Here is a 21,625-nt window from a genome sequence, read left to right as displayed (position 1 = left end):
CATCAGTTTTGGAAAAAAAAGTCTAGCAAGTATTTTTTATGTTGCTATTTCAAATATATCCAATTCCAAATGTATGTATTTTACAGCAGAGTACAAATTACACAAATCTTAGAAACTGAAAGAAAACAATGCAGAGCATCCAACCTGAAACCTCCCCAATGCTTTTTACTCAAACTCTACAAAATATCTCCTGAAAAGCCTCAAATGTGATGAAACATTTTCTCAGAAAAAAGCATGCATTAAAGGACTGGGAATCTTTCAGATTCATCTTAATCATTCACATGTTCACTAGAAATAATAAGGAAAACAAGATTATGTTCCTCTACCCTTTCCCATTCCAAAGACTTTCCTTGTTATATATATGTGTGTGTGTGTGTATAGATATATATGTATGTGTGTTTTTACACACATAACTTGCTCTCTTTTTTTTTTTTGTTTTATTAATTTTTGTTGACTTACCTTTATATATTACTTGGGAGAAAGAAAGGTACCAAATAAGTTCAGGTGATGGGGACAGGGCTCTTTGGTGTACCAAAGAATACTAATTCGGGAATCAGACAGTGAAATATTTATCTAACAGTTCTTTGGAGCAGGTAAGTGTTTAATTGTTGATATAATCCCAGGAAGCAAGATCTGATGATTATATTTTCCTTTAATTATCAGTAGAGTTCAACAGTCAAACAATTATCTTTTAATTTCCTCACCAAGATGTAGGTAGCTCACAAGATAGTCAAACAGAGCTTTTCTAGAATGGGGAAATCTAACCAGAGGGTTTACTTGCAGTTTATTGTGTATATATGTGTGTGTGTGTGTATCTATATATATATAGTAGCCTTAAACAAATGCACCTCACAGCTAACACTGGGAGTGTTTCTCTGCAGTTAAGAAGCCGGTGCTTATTGGTAAAGTAGCTTCTTTTCTAAACTGTGCTGAAGGATGTAGAACAGCTTTAAGAGAGAAAGGTGTGGTGTCCACACACAGTTGGCATCTGCTCAGATTTCGATGGCCAGTCCGTACTAACACATCTTTGACAGTACAAATAGGGCACTGCAAGTAGAGGAAAAAGATGCACCGAGAAATGGGATGATTTTTTTGAATAATGAAGGATAACATGAAAACTAATACACTTGGAAAATGATAATTGAGGAAATTGAATAGTATGCCTCGTAAACCTTTTTACTGAAATTAAGAGTATGTCATTAATAAGATGTGTAAAATTAAAAAAAGAATTTCCTTAAATGAATTGCTTTTGGAGATGTCTTAGGAAGCATTATTTTGACAATGTTAATTGTTGTCTTTTTCTTTTTTGATAAATGGATTATGCAAAATTAATTCCTTCACTATGTAGATTTAATCCACAACACAGGACTGCTGTCAGAATTTTAAAGTATTTTGAGTTTTCTAATAAATGGATACAAAAAAGCCATACTCAATTAATTTATTAGTTTGAAATTTGAAATTATAAATCAGTCACTGTCTTTATCTACGGTTTCCTGCATTTGACCAAATCCTACTGTATGAATGCCCAGAGAAAATCATTATAGGATATTTTTGAAGACAAATTCTTATCATAATATTCCAAAATGTTGAATAACTCCTCTTCAGTTATGTTGATGCCATACTCATGAAGAACCTACAAAAGACAGAGACAACTTTAAAACTTATTCCAGAGCTTTGAGTGAGCAAGAAGTAAAAACACTAGTTTATCTTGCTGAAATTTCTTTACAAAATGACTTGACGATTCAGCTCCACTCTGTCCTGGGTTTCTCAGAATATTAGAAAATCAAGCCCTCCTTTATTATCTCTTTGTCTTCCCACACCAATACTGGCTTGCTGGGATGAGTATCTGAAAACCTGCATAGGCAGGGATTTTGTCCACTAGCCCAACTAGCAGCTGCCCGAGGGAGCATCGGGAAATAGGTAGCACCCCTGGGCACAGAAGGTAATTTACAGAAAGCCCACATTTAAAAGGATTTTGTTACTATCTGTAGATGAGACGAAGAGGTGGAATTTCTTCCTTTCTGTCCTCCTTGGATGATCTGCAGCCTTTGCGTCTGGAGAAACAGAAGGAATAATCTAGTCGCTCAAATTGTGCAAACCCCGGTGTATATAGTAATGCCCACGATGCACTCAGTGCTTTTAATTTTCATGGGACAAATGCTCAGCCTGTAAGCATGCCTTCCTAACACTTCAGTGAGAACCCAACTTGAACAGGACGCGTCTGGTTCACCTGATGCTAAAAGCCAGGTTAGATACCTGCATTTTTCCAATATTTTACCCAGTGCTTTTTCAGCACTTCAACAGTTTTAAATGTTTTCAGTACCCTAACATTAAAGAAAACAATGCATTGATTTCTGAGGATTACTTCTGGTTTTACATGCACTTGTGAATTTAAACTTTGAAAGTGTGTCCTTGTGTGCTATGCCAGTTGTCATTAGTTTTCTGGCAAACTCAGTCTACCCCTTTCCCTCTTAACGGCTCAGCATCAGCAATCGCTAATGACCCCTTGCAGATAGTACAGCCATAAATAGCAGTGTTACTGATGTTAGTAGAGAGCTAATTTCCCCGTTTCGGTAAATTAAGTTACCTAGGAGATAAAGGGATTTGTACCTCCACAAATCACTCGATATCTTGTCGAACAGCAGATTAACACCTTTGTAGTAAGGTTTTGGAACCAAGGATTTCTTCTTGATCTAGATCCATGAGGAGTTAGTTTTTCGGTTGGGTTTGGGTTGGGGTTTTTTGGGTTATTGGTTTGGTGTTTTTTTGCTTACCTTATATCATGTTAGGAAGCTTGATCTGAAAGTTGTTGACATTGCTTTAACTAGAAATGGTAATCATCACATGTCCTAGAGGAACATGGCAAATAATTAAAATCAAATGCAATGGGCCTGATCTTCGCTCCTCTTCCTCTGAGCCTGGTCTGCTGAGGCAGTGCCCAAGCAGTCAGAAAGCGGCAGTGACGGACAGGGAGCCTCAGGCGTGAAGCTGATACGGCCACATGGAGACATCTTGCTCCTCAGCCTTTGTAGAGGGGCAGGCAGGGACTTGGGTTTCAGCTGTGTGGCATTGCCAGAACGCATCACGTTCCCACCAATCCTAAATAAGTAAAGATTTAAAAGTGTGCTTCTGTGACTGATATAATCGACTAGGTTTATAGTCTACCAGGCAACAAGCTGGCTTCCTGCAGCTCCAGGGGAAGGGGAGTGTCAGAAGCACACCTTGTCGTTTTTTTGCAGCCAAGCGTTATTTATTGTGATGGAGCATCCCATCCCCTAGTTGACCAGGTCTTCGAAGCAGTACCGATACCAAGGGGCATCCTAATGCACGCAGCGTTAAAGGGGTTTAGGGCCCCATGCTATTTTTTTTTTTCCTTGCAGTTGAATAGCAAATATTCTATTACTCCAGAACAGACAGTGACTATTACTCCTGGCTAAAACAATATCAAAGTTCAAAGCTAAGCAAAAATCAGACACCCCATCGATCTAGATGAAGAATCACTGATATCCAGTATACACAGGTGTGTATTTGAGGAGGTACAAAGTACTAAAATATTTGCAGAGAATATGGATCCCTTGCCTAGAAAAAACCAGAAGAGCAGAGAGAGAAACCAGAAACGGGGACTCTCAAGTGGGGATTGCTTGAGCCCGTTCCACATTTTGAAGGGACCACACCAGCTGGAGGGTCACAGGATCCCGCAGTGGTAGCAGTGCCTGAAGGGAGACCTACCAGAAGGTACACTTCTATTCCCTTCCCATGTGTTTGTTAAAGATATGCATTTAAACTTTGCATAGGGACTAAGGTTTTTCTGTTTTACCTATTCAGGAGCCCACCAAGACTTCAGACCTCAAGGAAGTGTAATCACGTGTGGAGAATGATTACAGTGAGTAATGGTCAGAGGTAAAGTCGCAAAGAGGGGCCAGGATGAGTTTATGCATTCTAGTTCAGTACCACGTTTCAGAAAATTTTCAGTCAGGAAGCCCAGATTCGGCTACTGTAATTTTCTGACGATGAATTGCTAAATGCAACTTACTTGTCTGAAATCTGCAATATGTAACGGTCCGGTATGACTTTCATCATAGGATTTAAAAGTTTGCTTCACTGGTCTCCAGCAGTGCAGGATCTGGGGCTGAATTCTCAGCATTGCACTGAAGAACGATATGGTTTGTGGTCCAGGACTCAGCTGACAAAGTTGGATGGGAAAGATTCGCTTTTACTAACAGCATCATGAGCACAACTGAGGACAACTATAATGCAGAATGAAAAAGTTTTGGACAGTAATGCCGCTTTAGTCTGTGACTGGCTGCCGAATACTTGTTTACAAATTATTGCAAGATATTGTTTACACTAGATCACTTTAACCTATAACATTTTGATATTCTTGGGAAGTGCAGATGGTATATTTACTTAATCACTGTCAAAGCCCTAACTTTTCATTATTTGAAACTGATTCTGCAGGCAGTGTTACTTCTGCTCAGCTCTCAGTGTTTTCACATGTATTATGCTTGTCCTTATTTCAACTCCCTCATTCAGTCATTTTTAATTCTCTGCAGTGTTGATTTTTCAGGGTGAAATTTTGGCTTAAAAGTGACTGAATGCATAAGTCATCTATGGGAGCGGTAGGATATTTAAGAAAAACCAAGACCCTACTATACACTTTCCCCAGTACATAAAATACCTTGTAAACAGCTTTTGAACCTTTCTGCGGTTTCATCGCTGGACAGTAGGGTTAATTTTCCTTGGGACGTGTTGGGGCCTGTTGTTTTAGCCTGGCTAAACTTGTTGCACTGGTGAACCCTGAACACAGGTGAACTGCAGAACTATTCATTAAGGCAAAATTAATTCCACTTTTATAAAGCTTTAACATGGGAGTGATAAGTAAGGCACTTTGGGAAAAATCAGCATGCCCCAATCCACCTGCAGGCTCTGCATCTGCTCTACTATTTCCTTAAAATACAGCTCCATCTCAGCTTTCCCTGACACTCTCCTGGTATTTAGTACTGTAATTGGGTAAGTGACTAGTGCCCCACTTGTGCCAGTTGCACATGTCACTGGCGTCTCTGCAAGCATCTCCTTGTGAGGGAAATGCATAGTTGGCTTTATATGTCTGCTACGTGGACACAGAGGCTGTGCTGCACCTACAAGAGTTGTAAGAGGCCTGGGGGGCAGCTGCACCTTCTTTCTGTGCCCTTGGGCTATTCCTCCTTCAGACTACGTAGCTGAGGAATGAGGGGTTTCCTGAATAATGCAGTTTCCAACCCAAAGTACTGAGTAGCCTCGTGGGCTGAAGGGAGGGAAAGGAGACTTTACGATGACGTCAGCTTGGGTTATTTTCATAGCTCAGAGCCTGGCTGCTTCCATGAAGCCCTAGGCCATTGATTCTCTCAGCTTTTGAGAAAGAAAAGGAATTGTGCCTGCCACCCCCAAAGAAAGGTTTTATTTGTGGGTTTGGGGTTTTTTTTCAGTTGTTCCTTTTGATGTGTATCTGTACACTTACTAGGTTGAATGGGCCAAGCGATCTATGAGGAAATTTAACTTTGAATATTACATTATATAAAGATGCTCAGAACGTGGAACAAGACCTTCATTATTTTTTCTGAATAGAATAAATAAAATAAGAATTATTTGAGACAACCATATAGGCACTAAAAAATTACTGCTTTATCCACTCCAGAATACTGGGATGGAATTTTACAGCATCAAATTTGTGTATAAAAGAAACCTTATGTAAGATAATGAAGTTCTTTGATGCAAAACTTAATAGTTTTACCTTACTCTCCCTACTGGTAGTGAATACTTGATAATTCCTAATGATACCCTCTTCATACCTTGGTAGCAATCTGTTCGTTCCACATCTGAAAACAGTTCAGTAATGTAATTTCTTCATAAAATGCTGCTACTAACCATATCTAAACTAATTAGGCACAGTCAGAAACAACCTAAAAATGTAGGAGGCTCACTGAATGAGCAGATTTGGAATCTGGCACTGTTCCTACTATGGAACTTGATTGGGATGCTATTGCTGATACCTTCCTTTCTGGGCCACGAGAGCCAGATTTCTGTGTCTCTTGTGATCTGTTCTGCCCTAGAGCAGTACTGTGGGCAGAGGAGAACAGCCTGTGTGTAGCTGCCTTGCTGGGACTCTTTTGCCTTTTCATCGCAGCAGATATGTTTGGCAGGGAGAGCTGGAAGGGTGCAATGTGTGCTGACCAATCGTGGCTACTAGAGGTTTTTAGTGACCCTTAACAGCAGCGCAAGTGAAAGCTTTCCTTGCAGTGCTGGGTGTGGAGCAGAGGCACAGCTTGCTGACAAGACCTCTAGTCGGGGCCATTCTAAGATGCATCACATCCACTTTTTATTTCTAGCTTGATTTTTTGATTTAGTTCAACAAAAGCTCTTAAAAGGTTGGCTCCAGTGTTTTCTATTTGAAATTATTAACTCAAATATCCCCAGGTACAGGCAAGGGTAGTGTATTGGTAAGGTGACGAGAAAAATTGTATACATAGCATAAGTACCCACAAGGAAAGCCATGCACTCCTTTTCCAAGGAGTAGTTTATTCTGAATAGAGTTGTGAATGTATCGCACCCAAGGCTACTGAAAGCTATTCTACTCTGCAATACCAGGGTGGTGCTGGACCAATCGTGCAGTGATGCCTCTTACTAGGGGCAAGGTGTTCTTACGGTTGGGACACCAGAAGGAAAACAGAACTCATCTGCGAATGAATAAAACACTTTTCAGATGGTAACAAACCTAGGAAGTCTGGCACTGGGATTTCTCCTAGCTTGCTGACATCCTTCTCTTTACACACTTTCAGTATGCCTCTCTAGGAATGTTGAATGTTCTTTCTTATCTTATTTTCTGTTGTTTCACAGTTAAGGATAGGTGCAGAACAAGTTGTTGTCCGAGGGTGACTGGATGCTGGTATCTAAAAGCAAGAGATAATGGTAATTTTTTTCTATTGAGTTTCACTGGTTGTGTAGACAAACCACCAGGCGACAAATCCAGTTTCTGGTCTTCCAGACTTGAGGTTAATGTGCCATATGAACCACTTCTATGTCTGATTTGAATTGTGTATGCAAAACTGTAGGTAAAAATATGATAACACTCTTAGTAACAAAATGATCCTACTCATTTAATGGGCCTTGACCACTTTTTTTTGTTTGACTTAATTTGTAAATCATTTATAGTTTCTCCAAACTGTTTCTTGTAAAGAGACAGATACCATGTTCAAAAAAAGCTATGTCATGCCATCTTAGAACAAACGAACAAACCAGTGGAAAGTCACTGAATTACAAAATAACATTGCTTTGATTTGTTACTGGCAGAATTCCTGATCCTATGCAGAACCACAGAAGGAATAACGCGAGAGGATCCCAGAGCTCAGTGTCTTTCTGATTGCTGCCTCAGCAGTACCCTGGTTGAGCTGGAAGCAAAGCCTCAGCCTACCACTGTAAGGTACATGCACAAGTGGTATTTGTGCTTCTAGATCCAATGGATAACCTCATATTTAGTGAGACTTCCCAGTGCTCTCTTGAGGGTCTCACTGGTGCAGACTTGCTGAGGCCTCGCACACATTTCCATGCAATGAATGCTGCAGGAACATTCAGCCTGATCAGTCTTCACACTGATTGGGTTATTTCCAACAGCCATAAGTTTGGGGAGACTTAAGTTCCCCTCCCGTTGTCTTACACTGCCCAATCCAGCAGTCACAGACAGTAACGAGAAATTTTCCCTTGCTTTCTCTGGGAACTGGATCAGAGCATGAAGGATGCGTGTAGCTAATTGTCTGGGCTTTTCAAGAAAGAACCTATAGTTAATGCGATAATTGAGCTAGCAGTGGGCCAATGTTTAGATTTACCAGCCCTGACAACTTGTTTGCATCTTTAATTTGCTCAATCTGTTATTTCTTTTTCAGTAGCTAAACATCTCCATGTAGAAGTAGTCAGAAAATCCAAGCATGTTCCAGGCACTGAATAATTCTAAATATTTTATTTTTCTGTTGTAGGTTTGGTTGTATCCAAAGAATGTGGAATAGGCGGGTGCAGCTCCACAAAGAGGATATTTAATTTTTCTGCCTGTCATTCACTTTTCTGTGAATTCTAGCACTAGGGTAAAAGGCCAGCATGGCAGCGGAGAGGACCCAAGTGCATTATTGACATGAAGTATAGGTATGGATGCAAAAATGAAGCAAAACTACTACATTCCTAATCCACTTCTCTTACCTCTCTCAGATCACTGGCCTTCATGACAAGTCTATCAGTTAGACTACCAGGCTGTAATCTGGCAGACAAGCAGGCAAGACCACCAGAAAGTTTTTGGACAGGCCAGCAAACACCTGTTAGAAAATCCCAACGGCCAATCCTGCCCAGCTTTGTCAGATGACCACAGATAAACCATCTTTTTTTTTTTTTTTTTAATGCTGCTTTTGCAGCTATTGGGCCTTTGTAATTTGGGCTGTTTACTTTCTTCTCAGAAATCTGATTGTACTTAAACACAGAAACTTTATTTGCTGTACAGTTCTGACAGATATGTGTAAGGTAACAGCAGGGAATGCTATTTATATAAATCCATATCTATCCTTTGACTTCAGTGGAATTACTGTCTGCCCCAATTTTTGTCATTGTAACACAGTTTTGAAAATTACCTCATTTGCTTATTGACAAGTGGTTGTGCCTGATTTCACGGGCAATCAATAGGAATAGCTTCACTGAGTTCCACGGGTATTATTTTCAGCCTATGCACAGAAATGAAAATCCAGAAAATTCATGAAACAACCACAGTTAACGCTCTTTTGCCCTACTAGAGAAGATTATGTTTTGGGACGTTCAGGGTGAGAAGACACACGTGGGTCCTGCATGGTATGGGCAGCTGGCTTGGCAGAAGTTGCAGAACCAGTTGCACCGGGAGTGCTTGATGGCATCGTTACAACTTCTGAGATGAACTTCTTCAAATAGTCGTCATCCTTCAATTGTCCACCAGCGTTGAAATCCACTATGTTCCAAAGATTTTCGAACTAATGAAGAAGCAAAAGATGACTTTTGTAAATGCTATTTTTACAAAAACAGAATTCTCTTCTGTACTAAGGATATGACAAAATGTATCAAAAAGAAAGGAGAGGATGCCTTGGAGTAGAAGGAATCCTAAGCCCCATATTATGAAAAAAAAAAAAAAATAAAATCACAGCTTCTCTGCAGAAGCCCGCACAAGGCTGGGAAAACAATGAAAAAAGGATTTCTGCAGGACATTTTTTAATTGAATTGGGCCCTTTGTGGGCTATTTAAACTACTAAACCCTGTGATTAGACACAGTGATTGAGCTGCGGTATAGAAGAATGAACGCTTTAACATGAGATGTAAATCAAATACATGGTGCACCTGTATCCTGGCTAAGCACCATTGAGGCAAATTTCTCATGCTATCAGGTGCACCTAAGTTATACCACAATCTCAGGAGGCCATTAAGGTTCCTCAGTTATAGTATTTGCATAAACAAATTATTTCACCCTGAGGGCAAAAATGAATGAGCACGAAAGAACATAGCAAGATATGTTTATAGCCTTTAGAATCACATATAGTTACTATGTATGGCCAGGAACATTTACCATACAACCAGCCTACAGAAGACCTGGGTGCAGCTCCTGATACCCTGTGGAGGTCCATGGTGGTGCTTGGCCCAACACAGGGCAGGTAGCCCACCCTCTGGGCTACATATGGAATCGTAAGGACAACGCTGGGCTGATTTCCTGCTGAACAGCACTTTATTCAGTAAGTTGCTGCACTGAATTAAATGGGACTACTCATGTTATAAGCTACTAATCAAAGCAAGGATTATCACAGCCTGCCCTTAAATGAGCTGCACTCATTTTGCGAGTGTTTCAAGAGTCATCAGTATGCCTTTTTAGGGTCTTCATTATTGATTTTTAATATAAATCTAATTGGGAACCTCAGATTGCTTTTGATTTGATCTTTTTCGGCAGAGACTTAAACCCTAAAGGAAACTAGTCACCTCTTTGATGCATGTGCCAAGTTGCAGTCAAACTTCAAAGGGCAAAGGATACGTTTTGAATTTCCTTTCAACTTTCCCCCATTGGCCTGGCTGCTACCACATTATGAATTATAAACAATTCTATTTTGCACTTGTGATTAGACTTCACACTTCATACGAGGATCTCAAAGTGTATTACAAACTTCAATTAAATAGAACAATACCCTGATGAGCTGGGTTAGATATAGTTAGAAACTATTTCAACACCCAGCAAAGTTTAGCCATTTGGAGGATTGCAGATAGGTCAAGCAAGTCAATGGAGTTCAAGCAGAGAAGAGAAAAGTGCCTGTGATAAAAAGGGGGATGTCAGTTGGCAAGATATTAATCAACACCTTGCTTGCTGTGTGCTTACCATCCTTAGCCTTTTATGAAAAAGGTCACAGTATCAGAAATTCAGAAGACCAAGAAGCCAAACTTCAGGAAGGAATTCTTCATCCACTGCTCGATACAGACTCCAGCTGAGCCTTGCTAATAGCAAACAGTAAGTGGCCATCATCCAGAAAAGGATAAAAGAAGACATTTTCTGTGAAGTCATCCAGACTATGACTACTAGTAACACTTCTGTAACAACTCTGAGCACTGACAACAGCCGGAACGGCAGGGGTTTGAATTAGCAGTGGCAAACCCGGTACCCAGATTGGAAGGCTCTCCTGGGGCATCTTCATATAGATATACGTAGGCATATCTTTGAGAGGCCTGTCAAAATCAAAATATCTCTGGAGATACAGGGCTTGAATCTCACTCACATAGAGGCTGCTGCTTATATAAATGAGGCTCCTCAGGCCTGCTTCTCGTTGCTATTATGGATGACAGTTTCTATCAAGATTTTTTTTTTCTTCACTTGTCTGAGGTTCTTTTAAGTATAAAATAGCTCCTGTGTCCCTTTGCTTCTTCTTGAGTGTAAAGTAGACAGGATCTAGTCTGGAGGACTCTTTATCTGGAGATGCCTGCCTTTCTGCTTCCAAAAAAAGAAAGAAACCAAGGGTGTTTTCACAGCTCAGGAAGGTGTGCATTCTGCTTCGGCTGGGGCTTAGCCATAATCTCACCCCAGCACTTCTGCTCAGTGGTTCACAGAGGTGAGGAAAGAGTATCACCATGTTTTCACTTCTGCTTTCATCTGGTGTTGAGGCTCCGGGTTCCGATCTGGCACTTGCACTTGGTAGCTCACCAGAAGTGTGGCTATGAGGAATAGAGCACACGTTGGAAGAAACCATTGTGGTTTCTTCTGCTGTTTTCAAGGGGGAAGTGGAAAATATTTTTTTTTTTTTCCAGTGCTTTCCTCTGCAAATTTACACGAGTAGCATGGCCTGAGAACATGGCAGGCTGTGCAATCTCTTTGCTGTAATTACAAGCAGGCCCTGCTGCTGTCTGCATTTTATAGTCAAAGATGCTGGGCCAAGAACTCTGAGGGTATATCTGCAATGAGCAAAGTACCGAAATAATTTTCTGTAGTGCAGACACGCATACGAGTTTGAGGCTCTCTGTCTTGTCTTTCAGTTTGCTGCCAAATGGCATTGATGCAATCATGAGCATGAAGGTTAGAATGCTGTTAAGTAAAATATGAAATCTTTTAGTCAAGGTTCCCTCTGTTTTATTGTTCACATAGTCTTTGGACTGGGAAAATCACATTGAACCAGCATTAGCTAAGATAAAAAAATGGCTCTTACAATTTCAGTTCAGCAGAAGCAGAATCTTATGACTGGCCTCTCAGGTTTCCCTGAGGTTAGCGCTGGGCTAATCGGTTGTGTTGTACTGCCAGATTCACGCCATGACTTCAGTCACTCAAGCTAAATTCAAGATTACATAAACTCTGCTAACGTTAATCTGGGGGAATCTTTAACCCAGAAAAGTAGCTGAGAGGTGTCTGGGAAATGTCAAATGCTTGCCCCTTTCTTTGTCCAAGGAGGGCAGGAGAAAATAGCTACTGAGGAAAAAGAATTTGCATTAGCTCCCCATGGAAATACTTTTTATACCATGCTGAGAAGGCTTTTCCCCCCGTCAAGTGGAAGTGGATTAATTTAAAACTGAAAAAAGAAACTTTTAAAATAGCAAATATACAGATAAAGAGCTAGTGAAAGAGAACTACTGTGCTTTAAATTCACACCTTCGCTATTAGCAATAGCATCTCCGTGACTTTGCTTTAGAAAGGCTGCGATTATTATAGTTCATAACCATACTCAGAGATAAGGAAAAAATAATCTCCCACAAATGTAGCAACAAATGTTCATGGAATGATAGTCTTAAAACATTTTCATTTCATCCAAATTTTTAAACTACTTGCCTATACACAACAGTATGCAAACACATGTCTCTAGCCATAGCCAATTTACCCAGTTGTACACTTAGATTAACAAGACAAAATAATATGGTTTTCTTACTTGTTCTTCAGTCAGCCGCTGATGTCGGTTACATATATCCCAGAACTCCTCTTTTGATACTGTATTATCTTTTGAAGAGGCAGTATCTTTAAACTCTTGTGCAATTGTGTTAAAGCCAGCAGTCATTACTTCTTGTACCTGCGAGAGGATGCCTTGGTCTGACAGCTCCAAAGAAGATTTAGGCGGAATGACTTTTTGCCCTTCCTCAGTCTAGACAAAAAGCATACACAGAGGATCAGTAATGGATCCACTGAATAAATTGTGGCATTATGGCATCGCGGTATGGCATTCAGCCAGTCGAAGAGGGAAATGTCCGTGGAGAAGGCGGCCTTCGAGATCCAGCAGGCAGTAAAACCTGCTTCCAGGAATTCTGGCTTGCACCACAAAAGAGCAAAGGGGCTATGCAAGTAGTTAAGGGAAAAAATAGACTCTCTATAAACGTGATCCAACTGGTGACAGGCCAACAAAAGCACAGGATTCCAAGACTGACCTAAACTTTTACAAAGGTCTAAAAAATTGGGTGATCTTACAAAGAGGGCTATTCTGTTAATGCAGAAAAAAGGGAAGTGAGCGCTAACTAGCCCAAATATCCCAAACGTATTCTTCTCATCTGAATAGTCTTTAGCAAGCAGTGGAAATCTCTTTGATTGAAAAGGCACTTCAGTCCTGAGATGAAAGAGAGGGCAATTATTTCCCTTTCCTTTCTAAGTTCCAGGTATATTTACTGCGGTACTTTTTAGTCTGGTCACCCACAGTAGGGATACTGCAGCTAAACGATGCAGTGGAAGGTGGCGAAGGTACAGAATGTGTGAGAGAAAAGCAGAGAAGGGGCTGGGTACAAGTGTGTTAATGCTAGCACAAGGTGTGCACAACCCCTTTTTTTCAGTGTGTTCCTTTCAAATCTAACACCGGTGTACAGCTGCTAAAATCTACCACTGGAGTTTATTGCTAACTGAACCCCCATTATGCATCATTCTGCAGGGTGGAAATCCACACTTTGAGTAAATACAGTAGAAGGTCATATGACAGGCAGAAATAAAAAGAACAAAATACAGTTTGTTGGAATAAACTGCAAAGTAAAGCACTCTAGGCTTTGAGATGAGCGTACCTGAGAATACCAAAAGTCTCACTGTGCATGCAAAAAGCTACATTTCATAAAATTAAATATCAGTGAAGTCTATTCAACATTTACATTCAACCTCCAGAAGTAGCAGCAAACTTCAACATTTAAAATGAAACCAAGTTTTACTTATAAAATTAGTCTCAAGAGTGGCACATTATGGAATAATAATAATAATAATAAAACGCAGGATCAGAATTTTGAAGAAGAAACTACTTATTTTCAGGAATGGAATCTGACTTTCCACACACTGCACTGTCTAAACTAAAGATGTAAAATATCTTGAAAGCAAAGTTTTCACAAACACAAGTGGCAGCCAGTTTTACTATAGCTGTGGTAAGAGGTCCTGGTAAAACAACCAAAAAAAAATAAATCTCTTTTTGGTGCAAAGACGTTTCTTTACAGCATGCTAAATGTTACTATCGCATTTTATACCCCCATGTTTAAGCATATGAGCTTTGCCACCTTCTTTCTCCATGCAATATGAAATACCAAAAAAGAAACAGATGGCTTTTGGTCCTGCGCTCCTGTTTCCTTGTCACGTCTCACATGATCATTATAACTGGATGGAAAAGAAAATATGTTTCTTATGGAACTGCAAGAAACCCGCCCCATATCAGAAAAGACTCCACTATCTTCAGATACAAATAACACTTTTCAATATTAACCACGCTTTACATAAAACATGCGTGTGGGACAGACATTACGGCTGCATTATTATTAAGAGAAGAAATATGAGAAATGGAATCGTGCACGCAGACTGGGAAGCTGGTCCGTGCTGCAGCCAGGAAATGAAGATTGCCAGGCACGGTCCAGAGCAGGGTGCACCTTCTGCCTACCTGCCATTACTGCAACTAAAAACCACGGCACCGCTGCTTTTAATTATTGTAACGAAGCCGAAGACTGAGGGAAAGAGCTACTGCACTGCAACATTTTAAAGAAATGTATTTTGTAAGTGTAAGATGTCCTAGTATATTTAATTTCAAGAGCTTTTTGTCTATATGTCACACAACCTTTGATCTTAAAATGGTTAGAGAGCCAAAAAATAAATAAAAATATCACTTGTTCTTGTAAACCATAGCCTGAAACTAGAAAACCTTTTATATTCAGTTATAGCATTATATTCACCTACCACATGCAGTTAGTACATTCGGCGTCTATCTATGACTGTATCATCTGCAGCCAAATTAATCACCTTTAGCAGAAATAATGGACCTGGAGCCTAAAATCTCAGACTCTGGCTTGGTCATCTGGACACTTAAGTGCCATTTCTCCATTTGAAACTAACCTTGTACACGGTGCAGGTACTTCTCTTAGCTTTGCTGTGTCTCACTTCAACCTCGAAAGGGAGCAACAGAAACGAAGCTGCCTCAGAGCTGCGCAGCCTATGTCCTAGCAGCGTGTACAGAGCATCTATAGAAGAGTTTTTTGTTGGATGACAAAGAGGCTACTTTTCTTTTAGCTGATTTCCTGGTATTCGCTGCCATGTGCTCCACTCATCCCTCCAAGCTCTGTCTGTGAATCACTTAGGAATCCAGGGGCCTGGACTCTGCAGCCTGCTCAGTAACTTCTCAGCCTAACGCGTGGTCTCTGAGCAGTACCTGCCCCACGCCGTGCCCAAATGCCAGCTGCCACCGTAGGCTGTACGATCCAGATTACCTACCTGTCCTGCTCAGCTCCTCACAGGCTTTCTCGCCCTTCCTAATAGAATTTGAGAGTACCTTGGGAGGACCACGTAAATCCACTTTTCACCTGCTGCTTTCACCAAGAGACTGAGGGCATTATTATGAGGTTTTTCTTACGGGCTACCCTATGTAGCTCACTCGCTGTTCAAAGCGGGGCTGTATTTTTCTTCTTTAGAAAGTTCTCCGCACAGCCTCATGTCCTTTTCTATAAATGGCATAACTATGCTGATTAGTAATAAAAGAAGGCTCCGCCACCCACACCTGCTCAGCGAAGCTCCGTTCTTGCAGCTTCTTCCTGTTTCTGGGAGATTTTTCTATTAAGAGGAATTCTTAATTAGAAAGTAAATCGGTACATCAAGAAAAATTACAGTTTCTCTGGTCCTTTTCCCTGCCCTTTCACAAGTCTGACCTCTCTCCCTTTCTGGGGAGGCTCAGAAAGCAAAGGTCTTGGGAAACTTCTTACACAAGAATGCCCTTGTATCTCCCTCAGAAAAAGGATGCATTTTCCTCTTTGTACGTGAGAATGACCTTTGCCAGAAGTAATCATCCTTTTGGCATTTTACACAGTTTTAGAGGCTTCTGTGCTTAGACCATGGGCACCCCTTTACCCTAACAACACGTATCTTCAAGTTGTTTTCCATAAATGCTCTTCCCTAAAGATGTGTGGAAGCAGCAGAGTTAGTTGTCTGAGTGTAGATTGGGGTGGAAACGCATTTTCTTCTCAAGTTCAGATAACCAGTAATTCACCAGCCAGCCAGATTTAAGTCTCAGTCTTAGCACTATAGAGAAACTTGTATTTTATCCCTGGGTTACAAGTAGAGCTGTATCCTCATCTGGCAGCGATCAGTCTAGCTCCATTAACCTGAGTGCTGATTTACGCCTGCTGAGGATTTGATAGCTGGTGTGCAACAGGAGCTTGCAATAATAAAGCCAATTATAAACAAAAGATGAAAGCTCCATTGAGGGTCATTCTGTAATGTACCATTTTCCTTTTGACCAACTGTTTGCAACAGAGAGATTCAAATTTCGAGGTCACATTTGCAGGATAAAATACTCTTGGTAGCATTTAAAATATGTAATGGCATACGATGGTTTGACACAATGATTTGGCACAATGAGTCAAAGGTGGCCCACGTGCCAAGCTCAGACTTGTCTAGAAAAAAGCCACATTCCTCTAAATATAATTAAAATGAATATTGTATTAAATAAATATGAAATATGAAGCCTAGGTAGGACTGGGTAGAGAAGCAGGAGCCACAGCGAGTCTTCCCTGCTTCTGCCTCCCCCCACTGCCTAGCCCACCAGCAGTATGTCTAGGCTATATTCCCTACTTTCCATAATCCCTACTTTCTTCTTTTGCTCCTCTCTTAGTAAATACAGAGTGAAAGAAAGGCTTCCTTCCCAAGGAACAATTTGCCATTTTGAAATTCCATTAGACCCTTTTCTTCATTACTCAGAAGAGAAGGAAAGAGAGGTACAGCTATGGGAGGCGCTGACAAGGGGGAAAGACCCCAAAACAGATATCCCAGCACAACGAGGGACAGCACATTGTAGTCATGGGGAGGGCCCTGCACAGGAGAGCAAAGTCAAGGAAGGCGAATTTTCAAACCAGTTTTTCACCACAGATAGAAACATGGAGTTAGATCGTGGCATAAGGAAAGTTTTAACATTTCTCAACCTGAAGCAGATGTAATACTGGAAAACAGGTGCAAACATGCAGGTATCCCAGAAGGGGTATCTCCCTGGATCACAGCTGTTGTACATGAGGACAGACAAAGTTTTTGGTGCTGCTGGCTGAGGGTAGGGACACAATCAGCAGGCCGGCTAACCTCTGCTGCTGGTGCAATGGGTCATGACTGGTGACAGTCAGTTGTCTGATCAAATCAGTGGCCCAGAACAGGAGGCCCTAGAGGTTCAACACATCAGGATAGTGAATAATGAATAAACCTGTAGATCTCCCACCCATGGCACAGGGAAAAGCACCACCTCTCTAGAGCAGGTCCTTATTCCATATATTCCTTACTCCATATTCCTGGAGCAATTTCACAGGCAGGTCATGGCAGTAAAACGAAATTCAGCTCCCTACACCTGGATGCAGTGCACAAGGGCTGGGTTAATAACACTGCTGCATTTAGGGAGCAAGGTTGTGGAAACATTGAGGATGTCACCGCTCCGCTGCAGGGTTTTTTTCGGCTCTGAAATGACACAGTTACAACAGATAAATTGCAGTGCTGCACCCAGTGCATTTCATCACCCGCAGGTAAATCAGTGTTTGGGGAGTCACAGTACAGCCACCCTCTGCTCATGGAGCTGGTAAGCTGTGTCAGTGCTGTCCCCTCTGTTCATTTAGGAATAGTTTCCAAGATCACAAGGAAGGTGTTTTATTTGCATTTTACAGGAAAGGGTTGTAGCTGCCACTGCCGAGAGCAATGTGATGTGGCAGCAAGTGGCTTTAGCTCTGTAGACTCTCCACTGGCAACATGCACAACAAAGATGGAGAAGGTGATGATGTACCCATGCTTTTCACCAGCAAATAGCAGAAACTAAGTCCTGGACCTCAGTCCTGTGACCTTGAGGTACAGTTCTCACAGTGTCAGGCTTCAAGAAGAGATGTGAACTTGCTATACTGCAGGAATCCTCTCATGGGCGCTGGTCCAAGGAGAAGTAGGATGCTCTCTGACAGGAAGAGCATTAAGGATGAACAAACAAGCCTGCGGTTTTGCAGGCAGGTTCATTAGTTGGAACTGGCTAATAACAAAATGCACTCAGCTGGTGAAAAAGGCAGCATGAGACAGACTGCAGAGAAACTCAGAACAGGAAACTCAGAACAGGAAGCTAAACACAAACAGAAATGGAGATTTTAGTGTGGACACAGAAAGTTCAGGACAAAGCTAAATCAAATGCCTGATTTGATATTGAAATATTCTGCAAATTTTTCTGCAAAGAAGTCCTGGAAGTCAATCTCATTTCCAAATTTCATCATTTTAGATTAAATAATTTTTTTTAATAAAAAAAAAAAGCTTTGCTGAATTTGTTTCTACTCTGTCCCTTTGTCAGCTGAAAGACACGCATGTCAGCAAACCCCTTCTTATCTCAAGTCCTGCCCTTGAATGGGCACAAGCGATGATACGTCCCTTCTCTCTGTCATCTCCTCACGCTGACCTGCTCTCTTTCTACTCACTGCTGGACTTGACAGGTGATAGTATACTAAGCTTACAGCAAATCGCTCATCGCTCTCAGCTCCAGAAAGGCTAAACAACAAACTATTTGGCCCTGATCATAATCCCTCCTTTCCCCATGTACTCCCCACTATAGTACAGCTCTGCTGATCCTGCATGGACACCTTGCTGTCCTAGACCTGACCAGCACACCCTGAACTATCGCTTTTAATACCTTCTTTAGTTTTTTTTCCCCCTTACACATTTGAAAAAGCTCACAGGGAATACATTTTCTTTTGAGGGGGTCTGATTTGCAAGTGCAGCTTTCATGAGGCTGGACTGCATTAGCCACTCATTCTAATGCAGAAGAGCTCCACTCAGACCTTATTAATCACAAGACAGGCAAGTCAGTCAAGAAAAGTTCACGATGCATATTCCCGTCTCCAAGGTCTGGACTTTTCCAAATCTCCTCAGAGAGTCCACTGGTGGTTAATAGCATCCCACCTGAGAGAATGTCCTCTCTGTCGCCTTCCTCAGCTCTTCTGCAATTGATTAGCAACATCCACGCTAAGCGCCATAACTTTGGTTCTTTTTCATCTGAATATGAAGATGCAATCATATTGCTTAAAATACTTTTCTTTAATTCTATTTTTGTATAGTATAACCCTAGAGCTCTACAGAGCTGTATTTCAGTGGGCATCCTGCTCATATACAGCTGCTGTAGCGTGTATTCTAGAGAGTTAATCAGAATGTGATGCTCATCAACATATGTCAAAGCCATCAAAAGATCCACGTGACACATAGAACATTTAGAAATAATTTCCGCAAGATTTTTTTCCTCTCTCCTTATTCAGCTGTTTTCTAAGGAAAAAATACAACTTAAACCTGTATGGCTTTTGGGTTTGTGAATGTTTGCCTTTGTGGTTGGGGGTTTTATTTATGAGGTGCCATTTGAGACAAAAGTCATCCCAGGCTCATACTTTACTAGTTCAGTAAATTTTCCATACTTTAATGATCAAGCTGCATACTTTACTTGTTACTTTTTAATATACTTCAGTGATCAAATTGTATAGCGTAATGATCAGTTCTCCTAACGTGCCTGAATGAGTTGCATACCTCATTAATTTAGATACATACTTTACAGGCCAAAATTGTAGCGTGTTTGGATGAAGTGAATAATTTAACAACCAGCCTTCTCTCAGAACCTGCACAGGAGCCCAGGAATACGTGTGAACCCAGGGTGGGACGAAATTGCAAAGGCGTGGGAAATTTTGGGTTGAACCCAAAATGGAAACGTGAGATTTGAGAGCATCTGGAAGCTGAACCAACAATGTGAACCTGGTTCGTATTTGTTTTGTCTTTTCAAAAATGTTCCCTTGTGGATTAATTTGGGAGTTTAATGATGGATTTATCCCTTTTGCCCCTAACACAGCACAGAAAACTGTTCAAGGTGAATGCTCAACGTTGAAAAAAAGCAGTACAGGCTCCAGTCCTGTCATGGACCAAGCGCCTCCTGAAAGATGTGGACGTAGCTTATTTTTTTGCTAGGTTGAGGTGGAAAGTATTTGGGGTCTTGGAGGACTAACTGTTAAAGAGACTTTGTGTTAAAACATACACCCTTGAGGAGTTTGATGCCAGGAGTGTGCAGCTTGTCAAGTTGTTATGGAGGCTTAGCACCTACTTGGAGGATGAAAAAACATTACAGCAAACCCTTTCCTAACAAAAGCAGCTACCTATTCTAAAGTTAACCTGAAAGCTTCCCAATGGGTCAATATTACAGCGCACAAATACATTCTTAAAATAATTACGTGGATATGTTATATTTCATACAATTGGCCTTTGTGCTGATATGACTCAGTTGAAACTTAGTGAGCTTATATTAGCATAAAAGCAGGAAAAGAGGAAATGCGGCATTTTCTAACCTATACAAAGTATTCCACTGTTTTACACTTGAGAACCATGTAATCTATTATATCTGTTAAGACTGCATTTTAATTTTAATAAGCTCAAAATATAAATATTTTAAAATCCCCAACTATTTTTAAAATAACTATAATTAAATGTAGTGCTGCCACTAAGGACAAAGTAACAGTTGCACTGCTATAAATATTAATGCTAAATTTACAGAGAATAAAATACATTTAAGCAACCTTATAAAATTTTGAATAAAGCTACACTTATTATAAGTACTTTGGTAAAGCTATGCCTATTGGTAACTGACACGCAAAGATAAAGTCTCTAACCCGCTACAAAGCCTGTAACACATTACAAACCTTTGGAGCTGTTTATGGGTCGTCCTTCATTTGAAAGCTGTGGTCCCTCCTCCTCCTCCTCCTCCTCCGCAATTATTTGAAGCCTGACAGACTTTGACTCGGGACGTGAAGCGGCTGAGACAGATCTCACTGGTTTTCCAGCTTCTACTTTACGACACAAGATTTAATCACCGTATAGCTCTATACGGGTTTGTTTAGCACAACATTCCATTATCGCCATGGCAATAAAGTGGTAGGCTTTTTATATGGTTTTCCGTTGGGTGATGATTATTATTTTCCTCATTTTATTTGTGCTTTGAGCATATACTTCTGAAAATGAAACATAGTTACTTCCTAGAACATAAGATGCAAGTTAATACTTACTTTTTTTTTTTTTTTTTTTTTTAGAACTGCATTTTATCCAGCTTTCACATCTTCAGCCAAGCTCAGAAATGAGCTGTAAGGTAATGTCGTTTGGACCCCTGCACCCTCAGATCTGCTTATACTCGCTTCCCGCTGGGTCAGGCTGACTAAGAGGGGAGAAGCCAGAGGAAAGGGAAGGACTGTGAAATTAAAATAGGGCAGAGACATCTTTTACTTACACTTTTTGATAACATTCCTGTTATTTACAGACACGGTAAGATAAAACGCCTGAGAAGAAAGAATTCAAATTATTTAACCAAACCTAGAAATTCAAAACAATAAGCTGTTTTTAGCAATCATTTAGCAGTTCACATGGAAATGCCTGAGACCCACATGTCTTTTACTTGCAGGTATTTTACACATGAAGAAATAAAACGCATTTCTCAGAACTTTACTTGGTTTGAAGCTTTCCTTTCTTTTAAAAATGAGATGTAATCATTGAAATAAGCCAAAAATCGGCTGTATTTCTGCACCACATGTAAATATAAATATGGAAATAAACAACAATCTGCAGTAAAAGCAAAAAGGCATTATACCAGGTATCCAAACATTCCAGAAAAGGTAG

The 21,625-nt window shown here is 40.6% G+C and overlaps 1 protein-coding gene across 1 annotated transcript in view; it reads right to left on the bottom strand.

Annotated features, from left to right (window-relative positions):
* Positions 1-205: 205 nt before the first annotated feature.
* EFCAB6 (EF-hand calcium binding domain 6) overlaps positions 206-21,625 on the bottom strand; it is an 81,212-nt gene continuing 59,792 nt past the window's right edge. The window contains 8 exon segments of the mRNA XM_074572547.1: positions 206-1,633; positions 4,034-4,183; positions 5,498-5,519; positions 6,682-6,926; positions 8,224-8,336; positions 8,825-9,014; positions 12,423-12,632; positions 14,035-14,104. Of these exon segments, the coding sequence (XP_074428648.1) occupies positions 1,511-1,633; positions 4,034-4,183; positions 5,498-5,519; positions 6,682-6,926; positions 8,224-8,336; positions 8,825-9,014; positions 12,423-12,632; positions 14,035-14,104 (1,123 nt within the window). The 3' untranslated portion in view covers positions 206-1,510.

This window comes from Larus michahellis, chromosome 1 (genome assembly GCF_964199755.1).
Source record: "Larus michahellis chromosome 1, bLarMic1.1, whole genome shotgun sequence".
NCBI classification, from domain to species: domain Eukaryota; kingdom Metazoa; phylum Chordata; class Aves; order Charadriiformes; family Laridae; genus Larus; species Larus michahellis.
This window is presented reverse-complemented; position numbering and strand designations above follow the sequence as displayed.